Source organism: Gopherus flavomarginatus, chromosome 2, assembly GCF_025201925.1.
Source record: "Gopherus flavomarginatus isolate rGopFla2 chromosome 2, rGopFla2.mat.asm, whole genome shotgun sequence".
Lineage (NCBI taxonomy): Eukaryota > Metazoa > Chordata > Testudines > Testudinidae > Gopherus > Gopherus flavomarginatus.
Window position 1 is genome coordinate 264,335,929 of NC_066618.1, and position 26,323 is coordinate 264,362,251.

General features: G+C 43.3%; 1 protein-coding gene across 2 annotated transcripts in view; it reads left to right on the top strand.

Annotated features, from left to right (window-relative positions):
• The window catches only part of DCAF13 (DDB1 and CUL4 associated factor 13), a 47,512-nt gene extending 23,233 nt beyond the window's left edge, over nt 1-24,279 (top strand). For both annotated transcript variants that reach the window (XM_050941051.1, XM_050941052.1), the window contains 4 exons: nt 3,319-3,483; nt 11,784-11,919; nt 22,380-22,543; nt 23,457-24,279. In XM_050941051.1, the coding sequence (XP_050797008.1) occupies nt 3,319-3,483; nt 11,784-11,919; nt 22,380-22,543; nt 23,457-23,544 (553 nt within the window). In that variant the 3' untranslated portion in view covers nt 23,545-24,279. The remainder of the gene's footprint in view (nt 1-3,318; nt 3,484-11,783; nt 11,920-22,379; nt 22,544-23,456) is intronic.
• Nucleotides 24,280-26,323: the final 2,044 nt, after the last annotated feature.

Here is a 26,323-nt window from a genome sequence, read left to right on the forward strand (position 1 = left end):
AGGCCTCTTAAGCAGTTTAGTACATCTCATAGCTTGTAGCACCACTGAAGTGGTCAAAACTTTATGAAGTTGGCAACCACTATTAATTCCTCTAATTTGTGTTTAAAAAAATACAGTGGGTAATAGTGCTTGTGTACTGTTGTATATCTTCAACACATTGTACAAGCGTTAGTTAATTAAATAGTGGAGTAGCAGGTGTGAGTGGGAGAATTCAGAAGGAAAAAGTACATAAGAAAAAAGACTATGCATCAAATTAATTCCAGCTATCTATCCATCTGTGGTGAAGAGGGTAAAGATCATAGCTTAATATTAGCTGCAATAAATGTTCTGTATCAGTGTCTATAAAGCACCCTTGAATGCTGGCACTATGCACATTAATAATCCAGTTAGTTGTTACAGATTGATATGTGTCAGGTTCTCTCTGTGAAGAGTTCTGTCTTTTTCATATTTGAAAGTTTAGGGCTTGGGTGCAAAGTTAATTTAGATTTAGGTAGGGTGTGAATTTAAAGTACAGTAGCTATTCCAGAATAACTGTATGTGTAGACAAGCCCTTACTAATTTCTCAAAACCCATCTAGACAGGGCTTGAAAAAATCTACTTGCCCACTCTTTTGGGGCGCTTTCCCTGGTGACTGGGGAGGTGTAAGCCAATTTCTGTATAAGTGAAGATGCTTTTTTTTTTTTTTTTAAGTTCCACTCCTGCTATCTTTTTCAGGATGAAATTAACAAGACTTCATTTTTACTGATACAATTCAGAACCTTGCAGTGCAGCAATTTACTGCTGTTTCTGTATGTATTAAAGTAGTATTCAGAGGGAGCAAAATGTTGGACACAAATTTAGGAAGACAGTCCCTGCTGCACGCTATTTACAATCAAGAAAAACTCCGTATGAATGTTATGTGTGGGGAGGAGAGGCCAGGTGGTGTGGTGCTACAGGATGCATCTTTTTTTATTTTTTAAACCACATACTAATTATCCTTTCCTCAGCTCTAGCAAGTCATTACTGTCTGTCTTGTAGATGACGTGGCTGAAAGTGGTCTTGAGTAGGTATTTGAATTGGGAGTCTGGGCCTTGTGAGCCCACTCAAGGGCATTCCATATGTAAAGGATGAAGTGGAAGAAAGCAGAAGACAGTTGTGGTGAGGCACATAAATGAGGGATGTGTTTAGCAGGAGGAAGTGATCAAAAAAGGGGAAGGCTTTAAAGATGGATTTGAACTTGATGCAGTTACAAAGGTGATGCAGACACACAGACCATACAATTGGTACAAGTGCTCCTGGTGAGGACTGTCACCAGTGACGCAAGGAATGTAGTGTGCATACGCAAAAGCAGTTTAATTACTGTGGTGGCTGTATGCCTACGTAACTTAGGTCAACATAATTTTGTAGTGTAGACATAGCCTGGGTGTCTTTCCCAGACCTGAAGAAGAGCTCTATGGAAGCTGGAAAGCTTGTCTCTCTCACCAACAGAAGTTGGTCCAATAAAAGATACTGCCTCGGCCACTTTGTCTCACTAATTAGAGACCTTGTCATACCTGCCAGTGTTGCAAAAACAAAAATAATAGGAGGCAGATTTATGTAAATCTGCATATGTAAATGTGCATAGATATACTTAGATACAGGAAAGGAAAGAGAGAGGTCGCCCTAGGGAGAAACCCCAGTGCTTTTTCTTTCTCTTTGCCAAAGTACATCATTCTTCTTTCCCTCAAAGACCATTTCATTCTTCAAATACACTCCTCGCTGTCACTAATAATGAACTTATGTTTGAAAAATTCTTCTCCCGTAAACCAATTTTATTCATTATAAAAAGATAATCTCAATCCAATTTTATTTTTAACTAACAGACCCAAAAGCCAGGGATTTTATTTTAAAAAACAAACAAACCACACTCCCCCTCCCTTAAATTTGTATTTTGTTTTAAAAAAATAAAATAAAGACACTTTACACACATGCACATCCCCAATCCAGTTCAATACTAAATGGCTTTCCCTCGTATTTTTGTCAGCCTAGAGGTGGCCACACAGAGAATTTTTTTCCCACCACCTTGCTTTGAGGGCAGGAGGACCAGCACGCTAGGAACCAGAATGAAGCTGCAAAGTCAGTAGCTGCTCCACATGCTGGGGGCCCAGGCTGTCCCATAGCATCTGCAGCCATTCTAATCATCCTACATTCTGCAGGAGATTGGTTCCCGTCCCCATTCTCCAAGCAGGCAAAGATTTCCCTGTAGGCTCCTACTGGGAAAATCTGTGGAGTTGGCTGGCCTGCCTTCAGTGAAAATTCTACTATGCTGATGGGAGAGCTTCTCCTGTTGGTGTAGTTAATCCACTTCTGCTAGAGGCGATAATTATGTTGATGAGAGAAGCCCTCCTATCGACAAAGCGCTGTCTACACCAGGAGTTAGGTTGGATTAACTGCGTGGCTCGGGGTTGGATTTTTCACACCCCTGAGTGACTTAGTTATATTGATATAAATGTATAGTGTAGACCTGACGAAAATGAGGGCATTGTAGCGGAGAAGAAAGGGTGGCAGGCAGGGCAGAAGGTGTGTCAAATGGAGTGTGAGAAACACTGAGGGTATGGCTACATCTGGAATTTCAAAGCGCTGCCGCGGCAGCGCTTTGAAGTGTGAGTGTAATCAGAGCAGCAGCGCTGGGAGAGAGCTCTCCCAGCGCTGCATGTAAACCACATCCCTTACGGGTGTAGCGTGCAGCGCTGGGAGCCGCGCTCCCAGCGCTGCTGCCCTGATTACACTGACGCTTTACAGCGCTGTATCTTGCAGCGCCCAGGGGGGTGTTTTTTCACACCCCAGTTGCAGCGCTGTAAAGTGTGAGTGTAGCCAAGGCCTCAGCAGTTGTAGATGGTACGTTTGAGTCTGCAGGTGGGCAGAGTGGAGGACGACGATGTGGTAGCTTATGAAGCAGATTGAGCCAGAGATCCAAAAACAGGCTGAGGGAGAAGTAGAGTAATGGAGACTCCCTTTTCCTGTAGGAACAGGGAAGGAATCCTAACTCCAGCAGTACAGCTAAACCTACCAGCTAGTATGTGTTCTGTACCCTTCTTCAAGTCCTAAGTTTCTTTTCATGCTTTATTAGCAGTTGTCTGGCTTGAAATAAACAGCTTTAGGGCCTAGGATCTAAAAGCTGAGCTTTGTGAGTGCATATAATCATGTACTTAGAAGAAATGTATGGCGATATGACATGCGTTTGATAATTCAGTTTATTTGGAAATTGGTATCTGAAAAGCACTAATCTTTTTCATGTGTTTATATGAGATAGTATTTAAAGCATGGTGCCTGCTTTTAAATTGCAAATTTCTTTTACAGCTTATATACCTTTGACATGCGCTTTCTTGACTCGTCTGTAATGGTTCACATGGATCATGTGTCTGCAGTTCTTGATGTGGATTACTCCCCCACTGGGAAAGAATTTGTATCTGCCAGCTTTGATAAATCTGTTCGCATTTTTCCTGTAGACAAAGGTCACAGCAGGTCAGTGATTTTTTTTCTTTCTTTTTCAAATCTCTCTCTTGGGTCTTTTTCCCCAAAAAAGATGCTTAGTGCTCTCATTAACCTATATAATCAATAGATTCCTATTGCATGTCTGTAGGGTCTCATCATATGAAGGAATGTAAATACTAAATCACTGTCTAAATTTTTATTCAATATATTAGAGTGAAACTCCTATTTAATGAGTAGTGAATTTTGTGTTCTAGTTTTGAGTGAAAATTATAAGTGGAATCCATGGATGAAATTTCTCTAGCCTGTTAAATCATTTGTTTTTCTCCTCTGACTGATGTTTCTGGTACTAAGGTGCCAAGGACAGAAGTAGTCTATTTCATACAGAACAGTTGACCGTTTCATACAGAACAGGGGATACATACACTCCTTGTTTAATGATGTGATGTCCTTTGGGAAGGCAGGCTAATGTTACTTTCCTGTCAAGCAATATATCTTGTAGCAAACACACCTTTGATTTCTGCTGTCACCTCAGACCTCTCTTGACACTATTGCTTTGCAAATATGTCTTACATTGAATATCCGTTCTGAATTATTCCTAGATGTATTAGTTTGCATTTGTCCAGGCAGAATCTTATTTTATTTCCTGCTTTTGTTTCTGATCTGTGTAGGTCCCTTTGTATATCTTTATCACCGCTGGTGTGTGGAACACCCACAATTTTGTAGCATTTGCCTTTTTATGGGCTGTTTTTTCTCCTCCTTTGATTACATACAACAGGATGTAAAAGATTCCTGTGGAATCATTCTGGACACTTCTCCCATCTAATTAATTTCCACTTATCTTTTTGTTCATGCTTCTCTAGCTGGGTTTTTATCCAGGTGACAGTGTTTATGTCCAACACAGTTTGGATTATTTTTTTCGTGCAAGATTTCATAAGCATATTAAGTACTATATTAAAGTTTAGATTTCATTGACTGTGCACTCCCTTAATTATTTTTTCAATTTGATCAAAATCAAAGAAAGTTATCAGGTTTGTCTGGCATTATTTGTTCTCCATAAACCTGTACTGTTTGTGTCTGGTTCCATTATTCTGGTTTTTATTCTTGCTGCTTTTATTTTACTAGAGAAGACTTGCCAAATAGCGTTTGCAAGACTTACTCTTTTTTCCTTTTCTCAAAAATAGTTGCCAGAGTTTAAGTTTATTAATTATTTCCTCTAGGATGTTGAAATGCATATTAACCAGACCAGCTGACTCTGTGGAGTCAATTTGGTTATTTACAGCTTCCTTAGCATACTCTCCAAGCTATTCATATGCCCCTTTGTCTTATTAAAGGCTAAGTTTTTTTTTTTCCTTAGAGTCCTTGATAATTGATCTACAAAACTTTAGTTTTCCTTCAGTCCTGGAATTATGTTGCAGATACCCACTACAGTTCCTTGACTACTTTTTTTATTTTTGTATTGCTAATCAAAGTGGTAGCTGTTTCTCTTATGTCCATCAGATAGATCTATAGAGAGGGAAAAGAGGTAGAACTGTGTAGCACTGAAGAGGGGAGAGGGAAAGCGTTAAGTGCCAACTACCAGGAAACTTGCCAAAAGAAGTCTAAGCTGAAGGTATCCACTTGTGTATCCAGAAGTATTTGTGTTGTGTGTGTCCCTGGTGCACTAGTAGCTCAGAGAACTGAACAACTTGACTTAAGTACATCTTTAAACCAGGACCACAGGCTTGTCACAGTTAGTTCAGAAGACTTGATTCACAGTCAGGTGGGTTAGGAACTCTTTCTTTCTTTCTTTCTTTTCTTAAGGAAAGCTTAAATTTGAAAGTTGAAACAGTAGAGAAGACCTAGACCTGATTATTCCTACTTGGGGTATGGAGGGAACTTTCCTTTTTGTGTATGTCTATAGTGCAAGTGAAGGTGTGGTTGTAGCATGAGCAGGCATACCTGTGCTGGCTTTAATTTAGCAAGCACGGGTAACAGTGACAGCGTAGATGTGATGGTATGGGCTTCAGCACAGCTAGATGCCACAGTACAAGCCTGCCGGGTCGCCTGTGTACATATTCTTGTTGCTAGCCCATGCTGAAGCCTGTGCCGCCACATCTACACTATAGTTACCTGTGCTAGCTAAATTAAAACTAGCAATAGATTGTCTACTCATAACACTTTACTTTTAGTGTAGACATATCTTAAGTGCGGAGGGGAGCCTTTTTAGAAGACCTTACATGATATGAGGAAGCAGTAAACACTCTTGTTGGTATTCCAAAGTTCAGCCTTGAAGACATACGCCCTCAAAGGTAGACACAACTCCCATTTTACACAGATATGAAAAGGCAGAATTTATGGCTCGATTCTAAGGGCATGGTTACACTTGCAGATGTAGAGCTCTGTGAGTTACACTAGCCCTCGGAGACCGCAGCAGGGAAAGCGCTGCAGTGTGTTCACGCTGTCAGCTGCAGGCGCAGTGGTGTGGCCACATTTGCGGCACTTGCAGCAGCATTGGGAGTGGTGCATTATGGGCAGCTATCCCACAGAGCACCTCTTCTCATTCTGGCGCTGTGACTTGTGGGAAGGGGGGCATGCAGAGCATTCTGTGTCCTGTCGCAATGCCCCGTGATGCATCACTTTGCATCCCAGCAATGCCTGTATTTCTGTCCACATTTGGTGCCATCTTTCAATGTTTTTTGTACTGCACACTCTGTCTTCCCTTTCGGTCTGCGGGAATGGAACCTGAACTTGTGAGGAATATGCTGATGGGTCTCGCCAGCATGTCATGAATTGCAGTTGAGTTACTCCTTAAGCTACAAAGTGACAGTGAGGAGTCCGACAATGATGTCGACTCACGTAATGCATACAAAACGAGATTGCTTATGGCATTCATGGACATGCTCACCACAGTGGAACGCCGCTTTTGGGCTCGGGGAAACAAGCACTGAATGGTGGGATCACATCGTCATGCAAGTCTGGGATGACAAGCAGTGGTTGCAGAACTTTTGGATGAGAAAAGCCACTTTCATGGGACTGTATGCTGAGCTCGCCCCCACCCTGCAGCGCAAGGACACAAGATTGAGAGCTGCCCTGCTGGGGGAGAAGTAGGTGGCTATTGCAATCTGGAAGCTGGCAACTTCAGACACCTAACCAGTTTGGATTGGGAAAGTCGAACGTTGGAATCGTGTTGATGCAAGTTTGCAGGGCCATTTGCATCCTGCTCAGAAGAACCGTGACTCTGGGCAACGTGCATGACATTGTGGCTGGCTTTGCACAAATGGGTTTCCCTAACTGCAGAGGGGTGATAGATGCGACACACATTCCTGTTCTGGCACCAGACCACCTAGCCTCCTAGTACATAAATTGGAAGGAGTATTTCTCTATGGTTCTTCAGGAGCTTGTGGCTCACCATGGGCATTTCGTTGACATTAACGCAGGCTGATCTGGAAAGGTTCATGACACATGCATTTTTCGGAATGCAGGCCTGCTCAGGAAGCTGCAATCAGGGACTTTCTTCCCAGACCAGATCATCACATAGGGGAAGTCAAAATGCCATTGTGATCCTTGGAGACCCTGCTTACACTTCAATGCTATGGCTCATGAAACCCTACACAGGGAGCCTTGCCAGCAGCAAGGAGCAGTTCAATAACAGGCTGAATCGGTGCAGAATGATTTGAGTGTGGCTTTGGCCATCTAAAGGGCTTCTGGCGCTGTCTGTATGGGAAGCTGGACCTGGCTGATGACAACATCCCCATGGTTATAGCCACGTGCTGTATCCTCCATAACATTTTGTGAAGGGAAGGGTGAAAGATTCATTCAGGCATGGACCTCAGCGATTCAACACCTGGAGGCTGAATTTGAACAGCCAGAGACCAGGGCTATTAGAGGGGCCCAGCTTGGGGCTGTAGCGATGCCTTGAGGGAGCAATTCGATGCTGAAAGCCACAAGTAATGTTTGGTGCCGTGCACGGGAGTGAAGTGCAGTGATTCCAATGCTAGTAGGCATCTGTGTTTGCTACGTATGATGCACTGACTTGCGATGCCTATTGCCTTCCTGGGCTATAATATCTTTTACTTAATGCAATAAAGAATGTTTTCAAAGTCAAAAAATTCATTTTTTGAAAAGAAACACAACTGCATGGGAAACAGAAAAGGTACGACACATCTGTGCTGTGTAGGAGAAGGGAAGGGGGCAGGGTAGGGAACAGGACAATCACAGTTTTGCGTATGTCCTGTTATCATACTCGGCCTTCCTGTCTAGAGAGCTGTGCAATGAGTGCTGCACTTCAGGCTCGCTAAAATGCATGGTGGTGGAGGTTGAGTGTAGTGGGTAAGGGTCGTAGTTTGCAGGGCTGGGTGGTGAAGCTATAGGTGGTGGAGGCAGCTGGTAGCGATAAGAACCTGGATGTTGGGGAAAGTGAGTTGGCGGTGACATGGGGGCACAAGGGAGAGAGTTTTGGGACAAGGGCTTCAGTAGGGGGCAGGCACGGATCTGCTCCATCTGCATTGCTATGATCGCCCGTATTGAGTCCGCTTGGTGCTCCATGATGCTTAGCAGCTGCTCTGTGCTATGGTGCTGGCAATCCGCATTCTGCTGGGGTAGCCTCCTTTCAGTCTCCCACTACTCCTGCACTTTTTGATTTTCATTCAGGGACTGCTGCATGACTTCGCACAGCAGGTCCTCTTTGGTTCTTCACAGATGTTTCCTGATTCTTTGGAGTCTTTTGGCCATTGATAACAAGGACGGCTGGATCTCAGGGTTGCATCTGTAAAGCCAAAATGCAACATTTAACAGAGGCAGCATTGTTCACACCAAACAGAGCAATGATTTGGCCATACTTGAAGACAAGTATGGTGTACACAATAGCAGAAATTGCCCATCCCAAAGCGAGCGCACATGACCCACAGGAGCTCCAAAATGGTGAGTGAGCACAGGGGAAAGGGGGACTGATTGTTTCACGGCTGTACTATCCTCTGGGGTTCAGTGCCTTGGGGAGAGCCAACAGCTGCAGGGGGCCCACATACTGAACACTGTCCCCACATTTTCCACAGGATGAGTTCATCCTGGAAGATATCTCAATGTTGAGGGTGACCTGGGAAGCAAGGGAGGGTCTTTTACTACAATGCTGCTTCTGCCTTGGCCCTTATGCCGCTTGCCTGTGTGCAGCAATTGTCCCTCCACCCGTCACGGCACAGTAGCGTGAACGTGTTAGCCTTACTGGGACAAGGAGCACAGTAGCTCTGCCAAGGAACCTGCGCAAGCGGATTGCCCAGCTTCTGCATGAGACCTTTGAAGAGTGCTGAGGCTGATTACCATGATGTGAGAGAGCACATCAACGTGCTATTCCGCATCTAGGCATGCACACCACCCTAACCCTTCTTTCTGCAACCCTCCTCGCCCCAAGAGCCCGCACCAAATAACTACCTTCCCAGAATAAAAGCCACTTACTGGGTACCTCCTCTGCTGTTTGTTTTTTCCCCAAGACCGTCCACTGCGACTGGCTCCCTTCCTCCTGGTTTGAAAACAGCTCCAGGCTGCATGCATCTAGGGATGCTGGGTTGTCCCCCTCCTCCTCCGCACCCTTGCTCCCACTTTCCTGCTCCTGCTTTGTTGAACTCTGCTGCTACGGCCTCTGAAGTATTCATGGTGGTCTTCAGAGTGGAGGTGGGGTTGCCTCCAAGTATTATGTCCAGCTCTTTGTAGAAATGGCAGGTCATAGGGGCAGCACTGGAGCAGCAGTTTGCGTCCCACGTTTTGTTGTAGGCATTCTGCAGCTCCTTCACTTGAACCCTGCACTGCTGTGCATCCTGGTCATGGCCCCATTCCATCATGTCCCTTGATATCTGCCTGAAGGTATCGTAATTCCTACAGCTAGAGTGCAGCTGGGACTGGACAGCTTTCTCCCCCAAACGCTGTGAGGTCCAGTACTTCACCGTTGCTTCATACTGGGGATCACCTGGCGCGTGGAGGCATGGTCACATGCAAAGATGCGCTGAGAGCACTCCATGCCTTGCTGAGCAAACAGGAAGGGGAATTTCAGAATTCCCAGAGAATTTAAAGGGCGGGTCTGATAGTTGGTCACCTGAGGGCAGGGCAGTAGAGTTCAGAGTGATGACTAGAATGGCTGGAACAGGCATTGTGGAACACTTCTGGAGGCTGATCAGAGCACATTAATAGACCAGGGCATCCACACTGGTACCACAGCACTCCAGCCAGGACGCAGCAAGCTTTATGCTTCTTGTGGAGGTGGATTACCAGGGCACTCCAGCTGCGGAATATGAGCACTCTATGTGCCTTGCCAGTGTGGACACCTCGGGAGTTAGGGCACCCAGGGCTGACTTAATGCACTCTAACTTGCAAGTGTAGCCAAGCCCTAAGCTGATGTAAATTGGTGTCCAGACGCTCCCCGGGTTACGCAAACCCGACTTATGCAAATCCACACTTAAGGAAAAAGTTCTGTAAGTTCCGTAAGCTAGAAAGTGGTGGGTTTTTTGCGTAATGGTCAGGTATACGTTCCCGACTTAAACAAAATTTGAGTTACGCAAGGCATTCTGGAATGGAATGCTTGCATAAGTCAGGGACCACCTGTATTTCTTTTGAAGTTTATGGAGCTACGTCTGTTCACACCAGGTGAGGTTGTAGCCCTTGAGACAGGATACTAACTAACTTTTTATAGTTGTTGACTTGTTTTACAAGACCAGTAGCTTGGACTTTAATGGAGGCAGCCTGGTCCAGTGTATTGGATACTGCAGTGAGTCAAAAGACTTTATGCATTTTCTTGGCTCTGCAATTACTTTCCTGTGTAGCTAGTTCAAATCACTTAACTTCTTTGTGCCTTACGGCTTATCTATATATGGAGTTATTCAGGACTAGCTCCATGTGTCCTCTTATTCCATAATAAGTGTGCCTTGGTCTTATTTAGTTTAGCCCAGAGTATTAAGCAAAACAGGGAAAAAAGGCACTTTTCCTTTGGAATAAGAGTGTGCACAAATGGAATTGGTCAGGAATAGCTATTGTGCTTTTAAATCATACCCTAACTTAAATTAAATTAATTTTCAAGTGTACATAAGCCTTTATTTTGCCAACTCTAAAATAGCAATAATGATACTTGGCCACCACTGTAGTGTATTTTGGGCCTGATCTGAGGTCCACTGAGGTAATTAGGCCCCCACATGTTTGTGTAAAAGGCACAATACATGCTAATTATCTGTTAAAACTATTTTCTATCTGGTTTATTGATGTAATATAGATTTAAATAATACAAAAATTAAAGTTTAAAGGTTAAAACATGAAGTTTGATTAAACTAAAAATGTTCTAAACTCTAGAACATTGGTAAATATATAAGACATAGTAAATGTTTGTTTAATTATTTATGTAGCTGAAACCAAGTTATTGCTTTATGTGAACGTTATTGATCCATTTGTTCGCTTGGTAAGTATTGAATGAAATCCAAATAGGAGTTTGTTTTAAATAGTGATTTAAATGTAACATTTAGAAGCATTCACTCATAATTTAGCTGAAAAATCTATAGTTTGTTGAACACAGAAATGAAGCATTTCTGAAGGTCAGTGCAAATTTATTTTTCAAATATTGCTAGCATTGTTGAACAAAAGGTTGATCTGTTATTTGTCTACAGAAATTATTAGTTATTGGTTTAAACGCAACATTACTGTTCTAAATCCTTCACCTATTTGTCAACAACGGTCACTCCCCAGTGTGTGCTGAAGCATTTTTATTTTAAGCTGTTTTCTCTTATGGTTTGCAAATTCCTCCTTGACTGACAGAGGAGGAGGCTATTTTTTGGGGGATAAAGGAGGAAAATTGTTGTGAATAGTAACTGACACATCTCCACGTTCGTATTAATGCTTTTAGGTTTCAGACATCTTCTCACTCACAGTATTGGTGCCAGACAGACTGAATTTAGCTCTACATTTCCCATATCTGTAATGCTTACACAGGACATTATACTAAAAAATATTGAATGAAATTTATAAAGAAACAGCTGTCTAGGATTTGTAGTTAGTGTATGTCTGTATGACTGACTTTAGTAATTTAAAGAGAGCAATTCTTCTTCTAGTTAGATGTTATGGAAAAGATGAGCGTTTGTTTTGTTTTAAGTATTATCTAGACAGTGTTTTGTCAGTATATTCTAGGCAGAATTTAATTGGAGAACTTGCCATTTATCAGTTTGGAGACTATTCCCCTGTAAACAAAACCATTTTAATCAGTTATAGTTATTGTAGAACAATATTCAGACCTTGAAGAGAGAACGTCATGATATTTGAAAGGCAGCAATGATCAGGAAGATAACTATAACACATTTTCTAATGTTTCTTTTGCCTTCTTTTAGAGAGGTATATCATACAAAGCGAATGCAGCATGTCATCACTGTCAAGTGGACCTCTGACAACAAGTATATTCTGTGCGGCTCAGATGAGATGAACATTCGTCTGTGGAAAGCTAATGCTTCTGAAAAACTGGGCGTGGTAAGATTTTGTGCTAGCTTTACCAGTTATCTCAAGACAGATTAAGATATGAAACAGTATTTTTTCAAAATTAAAAATAAACGTCTAAAAAATCAGAACTTGTAAAAGGAAAACTTAATTGAAAATTTCTTTTGAAAATTGAAATAATATGCAAATCAGCATACTCAGTATGGGCAAATATTTCACTCACTGTGACCTTTACTCCTACCTCCATTGTTTATAATATTAGAATCATGCATTTTTTCCCTGTAAAGCTTTTTTTGTTATATTTTATTAAAGTGTACTATTCAGCTTATACCAGTCTGAACAGGATTTGAGCCTTTCACATCTACGATGCAGGTATGAATTCAGCCCTGAGCAGTAGTGCCAAAAGACCAGATTTTGTCTGTCTGTCTCTCTCTCTCACCAACAGAAGTTGATCCAGTAAAAGATATTACCTGACCCACCTTGACTTGCTAATATCATGGGACCAGCATGGCTGCAACAACACTGCATACACATTCTGGCATGACCTATGTCTATTAGAGTGCAGTGTCATTATTTGCCAAAAACTGTTCTGTGATCTGTGTGAAGTAAGATCATGCCCTTTTTATAGTTCCTAGTGGGATAGATCCGTATATACTGAACAACTTGCTCTGGTGTAACTGAATATCTGTCTAGTTAGTCTATCTGAACCCCTAATACAAGTATGTGTAATTAGTTTATTACACTGAACAGAATCTGTTTTAAGTGTGACTTAAAACTGATTTAAACATATCTGTTAGAGGTTTATACCAGCATAACTAAACAGACTTTTTATTTACCTCAGTGCAAGCTGTGTAATACAGTAAAAGGCAAAATCTGATATCGCAGTTGATGCTAATTTTGTACACTCCTAAGCAGACTTAGTAAGAAGATCAAGGTTTGAACGGGTATGGAGAGTGAAATTGCCCTCTCGCTCTCTTGGACTAGTCCCTTCAGGTCCTGGTGGTGGCATATTAGTAGGGTAGTTGGGAGATGCTTGTGCTGCTACTGCTTATTCTATATCAGTCTGTAGAGCTGTCAGTCTGATATTTTTCACAGTAATGCATTTTTCTTTTGTAAAAGCCAGGAAGGGAGGAATCTTGAACTATAATCTGACCAGCAGAATATATGTAGCCTATGAACATTTATATAGTAACAAATTATTATTGAAATTAAATTTCTATAAAATGTTGATTGGCCACTTTCTTTATTTAGGCTGCTGCAGTAGTCACTTTGGTCTATGTTTTGGCTGTATTTATAGGGAGCTTTATATGTAGCGGTCCATATAAGTGTCTTTTGTAAGTATCAGACAAAAAACCACCTCTAGTTGTAGGGACTATGTGACATCCACTGTGTACTTCTCTGTTGCTGCTGATGTAGTGTGGAAGGGGTGCAGCTACTGCAGTGATGGACGGAAGTATAACACGCTAAAAATAATTTGTTTATCCAACTGGTTGTTCATCATATACAATACAGATGCACCCTGTCACATATTGCATCACAGTATGAGCCAGAACTTCATCTGCTTCATTCATCATCTGTATACTGACTGAGAAAAGCACTATATCTACCTTCTACATCCCCCAAATGGCTCTAAAACAGGTGCTGTCCAGAAACAGGTTTGATGTGCACCTTTACTTTGCACACTCACACAATGGACATAGATGAGTAGCTAAAGCACTGATTCTCAACCCTTCCAGACTATTGTACCCCTTTCAAGAGTCTGCTTTGTCTTGCATATCCCAAGTTTCACCTGACTTAAAAACTTGGGCTTTGGCTTCAGCCCCATGTCACAGGGCTTGGGCTTTCTGCCCTGGTCCCCAGTGGATCTAACACTGGCCCTGGTGACCCCATTAAAACAAACTTGCCCACAATTTGAGAACTGCTGATATAGTATACAGAACTGTATAGACAAATCATAGTCTGTATGAAATATTAGTTTGTACTGAATTCACTAGTGCTTTTTATGTAGCCTTTAGTAAAACTAGGCAAATATCTAGATGGGTTGCTGTACCCCCTAGAACACCTCTACATACTCCTGGTTGAGAACCACTGATATACATATAGAATGACTAACATTTGATAGGAATGATGATGTGGTATTTTTGTTGCAGAATGTAGAATATTCCATTATCCCTGGTAGATGGACAGAGGCAGAATACATGATCTGGAGTTAGGCTGTTTTTGCAGAATCTTTAGGTTCAGCTTCCTGGAGATTCATTTTATTAACTACTGGTGGCAATGGATTACAGTCTAAGAACTGCTGCTTTGAGTTTAATAGGATGGGTTCTTGGTTTTAGGAAATTATGGACAAAGGCAGCATATCTTTTGCATGTAATGAACACTGCTACTTAACACTAAGTACAGTAAAAGCTGTGTTATCCAGCACTTTACCAACTGGAACACTCTGTAAACCGGCATTTCTAATTTTCATTGGCAGTCGGGTTGGTGCGGGGTCAGCAGGCTCCCTACCTGGCTCTGTGTGGCTCCCTGGAAGCAGCGACATGTCTCTTCTGTCTCCTAGGCGGATGTGCTGCCCCTGCCCCAAGTGCTGGCTCCACAGCTCTTATTGGCCGGGAACCGGAATGCCGAACTCCCTCCCATGCCCCAGACCCCTCCCAGAGCCCATTCCCCAAGCCCTCTTCCATCCCAGCCCTAGGCCCCCTCCCACTCCCAAACTCCCTCCCTCTTAGTTAACCAAAATTTTTGACTTATCAGCACCCTCCATTCCCCCAACATGCCGGTTAACAAAGCTTTTAGTGTATTCTGAACTATTTGAAAATAGTTAAGTTGTAAGCTTGGTATACAATCTGCCATTTTCTATACCATTTGTATTATTTAATTTGAGGATGCTACATTGATTACTATTTTATAATTTGTATCACTGTAGTGTCCAACAGATCTAATCATGGTCTAGCTACTTTGTGCTAGGTGCTCTACAAACACATAGTACGAATGCCTTGTTGAATTAATATATCCCAATAACAGGATATGTGGGGTTTGAAACCCCTGCTAGAAGCTGATATGTCTGAATAATTCAAAATTGAATAACAGAATATCAAGATTATATATAATATATATATATCTTTATGTAATAACTAGAGCCCTACCAAATTCACAGCCATGAAAAACACGTCGCAGACTGTGAAATCTGGTGTTATGTGCTTTTACTCTATGCTATACAGATTTCACAGGGGAGACCAGTGTTTCTCAAATTGGAGTCCTGACCCAAAAGGGAGTTGCAGGGGGTCACAAGGTTATTTTAGGGGGCTTGCAGTATTGCCGCCCTTACTACTTCACTGCCTTCAGAGCTCAGCGGCCAGAGAGCAGCTGCTGTTGGCTGAGCACCCAGCTCTGAAGACAGTGCCCTGCCAACAGCACAGGAGTAAGGGTGGCAGTACTATACCATGTCATCCTTACTTCTGCCCTGCTGTCTTCAGAGCTGGGTGGCTGGAGAGTGGCAGCTGCTGACGAGGTGCCCAGTTCTGAAGGCAGCAGTGCAGACGTGGCAATACCATATCATACCATCCTTACTTTTGCAGTGCTTTTTCCAACTCCTTTTCGGGTCAGGACCCCTACAATTACAACACTGTGAAATTTCAGATTTAAATAGCTGAAATCATTAAATATATTATTTTTAAAACCCTATGACCCTGAAACTGACCAAAATGGAGTATGAATTTGGTAGGGCCCTAATAATACCATAAAGTGGACACATAACTAATTGGAAACATAGTACTCAAAGAGCAGTTATCAGTGGTTCACTGTCAAACTGGGAGGCCTCCCCCCCCGCCCCGGCAAGGGTCTGTCCTGGGTGTAGTACACTTCAACATTTGCATTAATGACTTCTATAATGGAATGGAGAGTATCCTTATAAAATTTGTAAATGACACCAAGCTGGGAAGGTTTGCATGCACTTTGGAAGACTGGATTAGAATTCAAAATCAACCTTGAAAAATTGGAGAATTAGCCTGAAATCAACAAGATGACATTAATTAAAGACAAGCTAAAGTATTATACTTCGGAGGGGAAATCAAATGCCCGTGTACAAAATGGGGATTAACTGGCTGAGCAGTAGTATTGCAGAAAAGGATCTAGCAGTTATAGTGGATCACAAATTGAATGAGTCATCAGTGTGATGCAGTAGCAAAAAGGGCTAGTATTCTGCGGTGTATTAACAGGAGAGTCGAATGTAAGACTTGGGAGATAATTGTTCTGCTCTACTTGGCAGTGGTGAGACCTCAGCTGGAGTAGTGTGTCCTGTTCTGGGCACCACACTTTAAGAAATATGTGGACAAACTGGAATCCAGAGGAAAGCAACAAAAATGATAAAAGGTTTAAAAAACCCTCACCTGTGAGGAAAGATTTAAAAAGGGGCATATTTAGTTTTGAGATAAAAAGATTGAGGGGGGACCCACTAACCCTTTTCAGATATGTTAAGGGCTTTTATAAAGAGGTCACTGATTGTTCTCCATTATCCACTGATAATAGGACAAGAAGTAAGGGGCTTAATCTGCAGCCAGAGATAGAAAGTTTTTCCTAATACTTAACCTATATAACTATTAAGATAATTAAGTACTGGAATAGGCTTCCAAGGAGTCTATGGAATCCCCATCATTGGAGGTTATACACCTGCCAGGGATGGTCTAGGTCAGGCCTGCACAACATAGAGCCTCACTGTGCAGCCCGCAGGGGGATTCTAAATCCCCCGCACAAGGCGCTCTGCGGGCAGCCCAGAGCCCTTTGAATCATGGCCATGGCAGGGAATCAAAGGGCTCTGCGCTGCCCACAGCGGCGGGGAACCCAGAGCCCTTTAAATCTCAGCCATGGCTGGGAGTCAGAGGGATCTGGGCTGCCCGCAGCTGCGGGGAGCCCAAAGCCCTTTAAATCCCAGCCATGGCCAGGAGTCAGAGGGCTCTGGGCTGCCAGCAGCCGCGAGGAGCCCAGAGCCCTTTAAATCCCAGCCGTGGCTGGGAATCAGAGGGGTCTGGGCCGCCCGCAGATATTTAAAAGGCTCAGGGCTCCCCATAGCTGCGGGCAGCCCAGAGCACTTTGAATCCCGGCCCCCGGCTGCTGATTACCCCTGCCCCAACTGCCCCCCAGGACCCCACCCTCTATCTAAGTGCCGCTGCTCCTTGGGACCCCAGCCCCTATCTAAGCCTCCCTTCTCCTTGTCCCCAACTGCCCCCTCCTGAGACCCCCCCCAACTTCCCCCCAGGACCCCACCCCCCCACCTGTCCCCTGATAAGCCCCTGGGACTCCCATGCCTATCCAACTGCTGCCTGTCCCCTGACTGCCCCCCTGAACCTCTGCCCCATCTAACCCCCCCGCTCCCTGTCCCTTGACTGCCCCCCGGAACCCCCTACCCCTTCTCCAACCCCCAGCCCCCTTACCATGCCACTGAGACCAGCGTGTCTGGCTCCGTGCAGCTCCAGAAACATTGCTGCCATGCTCCCCCGCAGTGCCTAGGCTCCCCCCGCCAGCACCTGCCTTCCAGATTTGAACACCACAAAATTCAGGAGTGCTCAAGCTCAGTTTGGGCAGCTGTTACTTCATTTCTCCCAAATCAAATATACTGATCCACTGTAACTTGGCGTAGAAAAAGTAGGATAAAATTGAGCAAGAAATGCATAATAGGACTGGAATTGCTATTTTCAACAGCCGTTGCCTTTTTGTTTGTTTGAAAGGAAGACAGTGATATTGCATTGGCAAATTCCCCGTAGAAAGAAAGAGTGGAACAAAAGTATAATAAAGGCACCTCAACTTTTCCTCATTTATGCAGGACAGTCTTATAATATGCATCCAGATATCCTCCAGTCACACACGCTGAAAATTGTTCCACTTTACTGCAGCTCTGTAACCATATGGGAACCAATCCTGTCTGTGTTCTGTGCACATCCAAAATTCCTGCTGAATGATCCGCCCTGGGAGTGAGTTACCAGTGACCCAGGGCTGAGGTGGCAGGAGGCCGGGGGGGGGGGGGCAGGGCTGGGGCAGCAGCGGGGTGGTGGGAGGGCACTGGTGGGGAAGAAAGGGGGAAGCCCAGCGCTGGGGCGGCAGGGGGTGTGAGTAGGTGGGGGGAGAGCCCAGGGCTGAGGCAGCAGGGTGGTACGGGTGGGGGGAGCCCAGGGCTGGGACGGGGGCAGCCAAATATTTTTTGCTTGAGGCAGCAAAAAACCTAGAGCCGGCTCTGCCGGGTTCCCCCAGCTGCCGGAGCCCCTGGCCCTTTAATTTGCCCCTGAGGGCTCCCAGCCACCTCTTCAGCTGGGAGTCCCTGGTTGATTTAAAATAAAGTATCACCTCCCCACCCCCATCCTTCCTTTTTTGCCCACAGCTGTTTTGGTGGGGCGGTGCTGGGAAAGGAGGGTTTGTTTCCGCAGGGCTGGGCGGCCCTGGGGCGGGGTGTTTCTGCGGGGCCGGGAGGTTTCAGCCCTCACTTGTTTCCTTTGGAGTAATGTGGCCCTCGCCACTTTACAAGTTATGCAGGCCTGGTCTAGGTTTACTTGGTCCTGCTTCAGTGCAGAGGGGTGGACTGGATGACCTGTCAAAGTCTCTTCCGACTCTACATTTCTATGATTGTGTAAGAGCATTACTTCTGGGGAAAATTTTCAGAAGTGCCTAAATATCTTAAAAAGCATAAATCCCATTGACTTTCAGTGGGACTTAGGAATCTGAGTCACTTAGACACTTTTGAAAATGTTAAACTAGGATAAAGAGGGAATTATGTGTATACAAGTGAGAGAGATGAAGTTAAATTCTGAAATGGAATACAACGCTAAATTCTAGCCAGAATGATGCATAGATATATTTCAAAGAACACAAAGCTAGATAGCAGAAGTGCACTTGGAAGCTGGCTTCCCCAATTTTGGCCTCCCAAACACTGTAGAGAAGCTGCTTTTACAAAAGGGGCATCTCTAAGCCTGGCTAAGGGGTTTTGGGCTGTGGTCTGCATACTTAGTGCAGTTACGCTCCTGACCCAGCAACAACTTGTGTGGAAAACACCCTGCACAGATTTTTTTCCTGTTTAGATTAGATGTTTAATACTTAATGTGCCTCTCTGAATGATATCTAAGCATTGTAGTGCATTGAAATTGGAGGCTGTTTGTGAGTCTCCAATCCACCACGTGTTCTTATTCTCACAGCTTTTGTACCATGTATGCATGACTGTTTGTAGGGGTGTATGCTAACTAGAATTTGGCCCCATCAGCTGCTGTATAACTGAGAGTATGGCTACACTTACAGTTGTACAGCGCTGGGAGTTACAGCTGTCTTTGTACAGCTGTGTAAGGAAAGCGCTGCAGTGTGGCCACACTGACAGCTACAAGCGCTGCAGTGTGGCCACATTTGCAGCGCTGTTGGGAGTGGTGCATTGTGGGCAGCTATCCCAGCGTTCAAGTGGCTGCAACGTGCTTTTCAAAAGGGAGGTGAGGGGGAACGTGGGGGAGAGAGAGAGAGAGAGTGGATTTTTGGATCTGTCAGCTTCCCTGCCTTGCAAGTTCTAAGGACTGCAACATACACATCACCAACCTGCAATCAATTTAAAAGTTTCGAGCCCTTCCCCCATACCTCTCTTATTCACTAAATGCAAATTACACACTCCTAAATAGCCTTCAGACAACATAAGCAGCTGCTCAACACGGACTCCCCCGTCCCCCTCTGCCATGTGACTTCTCTCTTCAAGCAAACAGCTGTGAACCTTCCAAAGCAATTCCCCTGCCTGCCTCCACTCACTCGCTCGAGCAAACAGGAGCTGTGTTTGTTTTTTAGATAAGCAGCTCGGGGGAGCTCGGAGTTCAGCCATTCTTCCAGTTTATTGTGAGCAGGCATTCTGGGATACCTCCTAATACCCTGGAAGCCAATAACAGCGCTTTTGGTGGCCACACTTGACGGGCAGCGTTGCATCACCAGCGCTGCAATTGTTACACCCCAAGCAGACCAGGTGTACAGTCAGCGCTGCAGCCAGGGAGTTGCGGCGCTGGATGTGCCTTGCAGGTGTGGACAGTTAGTAAGTTGCAGCGCTGTAAACCCACCACCTGCGCTGCAACTCTCCAGTGTAGCCAAGCCCTGAGTTTAAGGTTCTTTGTCACTTCAGTGCATAGATGTATCTGTTAAAATGCACGAGGAACAGAACCAAGAACAATAAGGAAAATATAATGCTGTTGTATATCAATCAGAAAATCAGTGGTGTGCCCACATCTGGACTACTGTGTGCAGCGCTAATGTCCCTATCTCAAAAGAGGATACTGCAAAATGTAGGGGGGGTTCAGAAAAGGATAATGAGAATGACTAGAGGCATGAAAAAACTCTCAGATAAAGAAAAATTGGAAAGGTTGGGATTGTTTACCTTAGAAAGGAGAAAAATAAGAGGAGATATAAGGAATGGTACAGAGAAGTTAGATTTGGAGCTCCTCTTCTTCTTGTCTCATAACACAAGCACAATGGGATCCTGGGTGAAACTGAAAGTCAATTCGTAACCAGTAAAAAGAAATACTCTTTCACACAACATGTAGTTAGGCTGTGGAACTCAATTCTGTATAAAAAAATGTCAGAGTATTTGTAATAAATACTGGGGGTGTTTGGGCTGCACTATTTTCTTAGGTGGGAGGATTTGATTGAATGATGCATGCAAATATCATTGCATTTCTAAAATATCAGCACCTTGTAAAATGAGGTAATTTGTTGAACTGAGATTTACTTATGCTGGGGAGGCCTGGGTCATCATGATGTTTTATTATTGCTAATAGCAATTTAAGTTTTTGTTTTTTTTTCTCTAATTGGAGAATTATTCTTTGGCTTGTGCATAGTGTTTTACTTCCCATTCTGGCGCAATAGAAATGAGGCTAAAAGTGCACTGTTTATTTTGTGTCTTGTGGCTGGTGAATGTTTGACTGGAAAGTTGTACTTGCAGCACTGTGGCTGCCAAGTATTCATCAGTTCTGACATGCATGTTTCCTTTGTTTTGTTAATGCATTTGGTATTGCTCTCATTACGCAAAATCAGTGAAACATTCAAGAATAAAAGTCTCTGCAGAAGCCAGAGGCATACCATGTCTACACTCCACTGACAGTTAAATCTACATGATTCTGTTTACGGATTGGAGTTAAATTAAACCTAGTCGTTAGAGCCACAGGAGAGGTTGGCCTTTTAAATACAATTTTAGCACTTTGACACATCAAAATAGAAGTTAAACTCTTTTCAGTAGCTACAGAAAAATACATTTTAAAACAGGACTTTGTAGCGTAAAAAAACATTCACCATGTGTGTCATAAAAACTATAAGTTACAATTCAGGTACTTTAGAGTCCTATTAACGTATAATCTGGAGTACCTCAAGTGATTTCTAATGCACACATACCTTAGTCTTGTAAAGATCTAGGAATTTAAAAGAGGACTGCCTTTAGTTTGATTTGGAGGAAATGAGCATTTAAATTGAAAAGTGGAAAAGGCAGCATTGATGGAATCAAACAAGTAAGTCTTCTCTAAATATATCTTCGAAAAGGTCTGGTTTTGTTGTTTTTTTTTTGAATTTTCGAAAACAGTATACACTGAACCTACACTGAGGCTTTGAAGATGTTTACTAAACTAGGAATTGTTAAGACATTTGGTAACTTATGATTCAGCAACCTATACATGATGAATCCTTAATAGGATTACTCACCAAAGTAAAAGCTGCAGAACTCACCGATAGCTGGTTCTGTTCCCTCTCCTATAAAAGTAAGGTATAGACTGAAAATGGAGCAGGAGACTGACCAATTAAAATGCTTTTTAGTAAGGAATGTGAAGTGAGAAGTAAAAATTATGTGCAATATGGCATGTGCAATATGGGCATGTTAAAATTTACAGTTATCATGTGCACATTTCAGTTCCCAATGGACTAATTCCATTAAAATGGATGAAGATGCTGGGTAAGGTTGGAGCATGCCTCCAACCCAGTGAAGAGAACATTCCTGCTGTAAGGAGGGGCTATAGCTAGACACTTAGCAGCATCTCTAGTTACAGTACATAAGAACTGAAAAGGCTGTGAATTTTTTGTTTCATAGGAAAAGCTCATCACTAGCTGGGAGTTACGAATATTTTTTCCCTGTTTGCTGTTGTATGCTCCACGTTCTCCCCTACGTTGAGGGCAAATCCTTTGCTCTGCAAGATACTGGCAGGTCACCAGTTTCCATTCCCTCTCCCTCCTCTGTGGCAAAATGAAGTCTGCTCTAAGAAAAATGAACTTGCGTTGTAACTTTCATTAAACTTAAAATTATGGTACTATATTCTGTATTTGAGCAGTAGGGTGACAAAATGTAACACTTGTAAAAATATTTACTAGCCTTAAAGTCTCTGCTTTTAGTTTTATAATGCATAGAGAGAAATGGCCAGAAGAAACCGCTTAAGCTGCCTAAACTTGTAGTTTGCTTTCAGAGAAGGTCACAACTGATGCTGTTTATAACATGCTTGTGTCTTCTGTAGCTTGTACCACGAGAGAGAGCAGCTATGAATTACAACCAAAAGTTGAAAGAGAAGTTCCAACACCACCCTCAGATCAAACGCATAGCTCGTCACCGTCACCTGCCCAAACCCATCTACAACCAGGCCAAGGAGCTGCGCATCATGCGAGATGCTCGTCGGCGGAAGTACGACTCTTTGTTTTCATTTTGTCTTAGTAAAACGTATGCTGTCCCATTGCTGTGGCACTAATGCATGGGGCCTCTAACAAGGGAACAGCTCTTATGAATGACTGACTGGTATCAATTTGGCCAAGTGAATAAATCAGTTATTAGACTGGTTGTTTTGGACTCTGTGGAGTGGTAAGTGCAGACCAAGCTGCCAGTAGTAGCAAGAACTAGTTTCCTTCCCAGGCCCTCTGAAAGGGTGGGAAAGGACATAAGGTTATATGGGGAGGAAATACCCCCAGTCAGCCTTATGTGTCGTCATATCAGAGGGATTAGTCTTGGTGTGGGAGGATGAAGGTCTTCTGGCTCCATGTTGGTGCTAGGCCTCAAGATCAGTGTGAGAGTTTTTCAGTTCCCCAGGACATCTCTACAGGTCCCTGGGAGCAGAAAGGAATGAGGGAGCTGAAAGCACCTGTGCATGGCTGGTGCCATGGTATTGAAAGAGAAGTTGGCTGGCACATGCATGGAGAGGAAATGGGAAGTGGTGGGGCTGAATGCGTTCGTTACACTCTGGCTTGGGCACTCTTCCCAGCTGATAGACCCTTATAAATATCTGCTCCCTGCAGATGATCCTATTTACAATTAAAATAAATAAATAAAGCTGTGCGTGCTCGAGAAAGAAAACTCTTAAAAATGTGAACTCTTCTAAATTTGCAGTTTAAAGGATTTTCAGATGTACAGTATTCCTTTTTAAAGGGAAAAATTTATTAAATTTTAGCCATCTCAATTGATTTTGACTCTGAAGACATTAATTTTTAGAAGCGGTGAAACACTTGCTGTAGTACCCAAGCAAGAAGCTAGTGTTTCTGAACTTCAACACATCTACTGCTGACATTCTCAGTCTAACTTTTCTCTTTCTCCTGTCTGTTTCCAGGGAACTGAATCGCCGTAAACACAGCAAGCCAGGATCCTTACCGTTTGTGTCAGAAAAGAAGAAGCACATTGTGGCTGTAGTGAAATAATTTTTTGCTGGCTTACAGTATTGTGTGTAATTTTTTATTTACATAATTAGCTACACTGTACAAAAGTTAGAGGATCTGCTGCAGACCCTGCCACAAGTGGTGCGGCTCACTTTTCTTCTCTGTATATCCCCCTTCATTTCTCAGGTCATCATCCAGTTTGGGAGGTCAGAAGAATTAGCTCCTTTAAAGTCCTATAATCAAACTTGCAGCTGATGTAAACTGATCCACCCCTATATATCCCAGTGGAACTTCATTTGTAATACAAGCAGAAAATTTGACCGTAGGAGTGGTACATCAGTGTATCAGCCCTTTCCCCTGCCACCTTCCCTACCAGAAAAAGGGTGAACGTGCTTCAGCATTGCCTGTGGCAAACAGACTTCCCCTGATGTTAGAAATTACAAACTACCTTGTTTTTTACAATGGTAATTATAAAAAGAAAAACATTTTTGGTAGAAGTAAAGAAAATGAATATTGCATACAATTAGGTAAATCAGGATTATGCTCAATAACTATACATTGCACGATACTTGTTACCGTGCAACATGCTCTTGTTTCTCTTTGATTAGAAGGGATGCAACAGCACTCTTTGACTAACGTAAATAACAGGACTTTATTGGTTTTTTTTCCTGTGTACCCAGTCAAAACCTTCAAGGGCTGTTGTATCTCGATAATATTAATAGAGTTGTTTGAATAAATGTCTTTACTTCTCAACTTAATTAAAACCTCTTAAAATGATTCAGTGTATCTCTCTCATTTAGGTCTTAGAAAACCTTGAAATTTCCCTTCTTGTGAGATATGTTGTAAACCTTTTGTTTAAGATTGCATAAAATCCCCCCACTCTGATAACATACTTTCATCCCAAAGTTCTTTAATTTGTATGCGGATATCACTTCACCCCCAGCAGCGAAATGGAAGTGGCTTCCTATTGAAATGACAGAGTAATTTAGTTGGGCAGATTGTAATTATCCACGCTGGAATTCAACAAGGCTACTTGATCTAATACCTCTGTCCTTGCAGAAATTTTGAGATATTTAATGACCACAAATATTCAGAGCTTTAGTGTTAAGGAGCACTGTGCTGCTGGAGATACTTCCTTTAGGGTGAGTATTAACTGAGACCCTAATCACTTTTGATTATTAAAAATCCAGGGTAAAATTTTCAAAAGCACACAAGTCCCATTTTCAGATGTGACTTAAATATCATTGACTTTCAATGAGGCTTAGGTGCCTAAGTGCCTCAGGGTCCGATTTTTACAGACAGTGAGGTGTCTAAAGATACAGAAAGGTGTCTAGAGCAGTGGTGCCAAAACTTCTCCTCTTGCATCCCCCCCTTACCAGTAATTGAATGTCTCCCCCCACAACCCCATTAGTGCCTCCTTGGCTCAGCAGAGGAGCTTGGGCTGAAGGCAGAGCTGGGGGCTGAACTGGGCTGGGGGCGGAGCTAGGGATAGAGGAGGGGCTGGCCTGGAGGCTGAGAGGGGCTGGGGGTGGAGTGGAGTAGGGGCTGGGAGCAGAACGTGGAGTGGAGCAGGGACTAGGGGGCGGAATGGGGTGAAGTGTGGCTGGGGCCAGAGCTGGGGGGAAAGTGAAGCTGTGGCTGAAGCTAGACTGGGGGCTGGGTGGCGTTCCCTCCCCTCCCCACCCGACACCACATGGGGGCTGGGTGGCGTTCTCTCCCCGTCTCCCCATGGGAACTGGCCTGGGTTCTGCCATGCACCTCCCTGAGTGTTCCTCTGTGCCCCCCTAGGCGGGGGCACCCCACAGTTTGGGGACCACTGGTCCAGAGGGATTTTCAAAAGCAGATAGCTACCAAACGCCCATTAATTTCAATAGGAGTTAGGTTTTTGAACGTTCTTGAAAATTCCACAAAATGCCTGTCACTTTTTAAAAAGTGACTCTAGGCACCTTTGAAAACTCTATGCCTTCATGACACGTTCAGTGAAAAGTCAGAGGAGTTAGCCTTCAGATCCTGCTCAAACCCCAACTGGGCGTGGTAATATCTTGTTCCCCTTATTCTTCCCCTTTACTCAACTATATGGGCAAAGCAGTAGTAAAGTATCTGTCATATGAAGATAAAAAGCAGTTGCTAATAAGAAATGCCTGATTGGATGATACAGAGATTACTGTTTTTAGTCTCAGGACAAAGTAGTCTTTCAAAGCAAGAGCTGCAATCTCTATAGAGTAACTTAGACATCATGGAGATATTTAAGAGTAGGTTAGATAAATGTCTATCAGGGATGGTCTAGACAGTATTTGGTCCTGCCATGAGGGCAGGGGACTGGACTCGATGACCTCTCGAGGTCCCTTCCAGTCCTAGAGTCTATGAATCTATGACTTCTACAAACATCAAATTAAGGGGGAGCTGGTAGCAACCCCCATATTAGGCTGCCAAACACTGTCTGTTATAAAAGTTTTTGCAGTCTTTTCTGAGAAGGTCTAACCTGCCTGTTTATTTTGACAGTCTTTAATTACACGATCACATACTGTTTTTTTCCCCCTTGCAGAACTCCTGCCTTATTTGTTGCATAGGTTGGATACTAAAGGGAACAGAATCAACGGTTGTATGGGCAACTTAAAAGCTAGGAAATGCCAGATTTGGAGGGCTGTACTTTGAAACTTAAATAGTATTGTTAAAAATTTTAAATGTACTATATGTACAGTCACTGCACTACCAGTATCTCAGTCATTAGTTTGTAAAGTGATTTTGGAGGCTACTTCTGGGGATAAAAATGCTATGTGAATGTGTTGTTACATGAACATTGTATATGGGACTTCTAGTC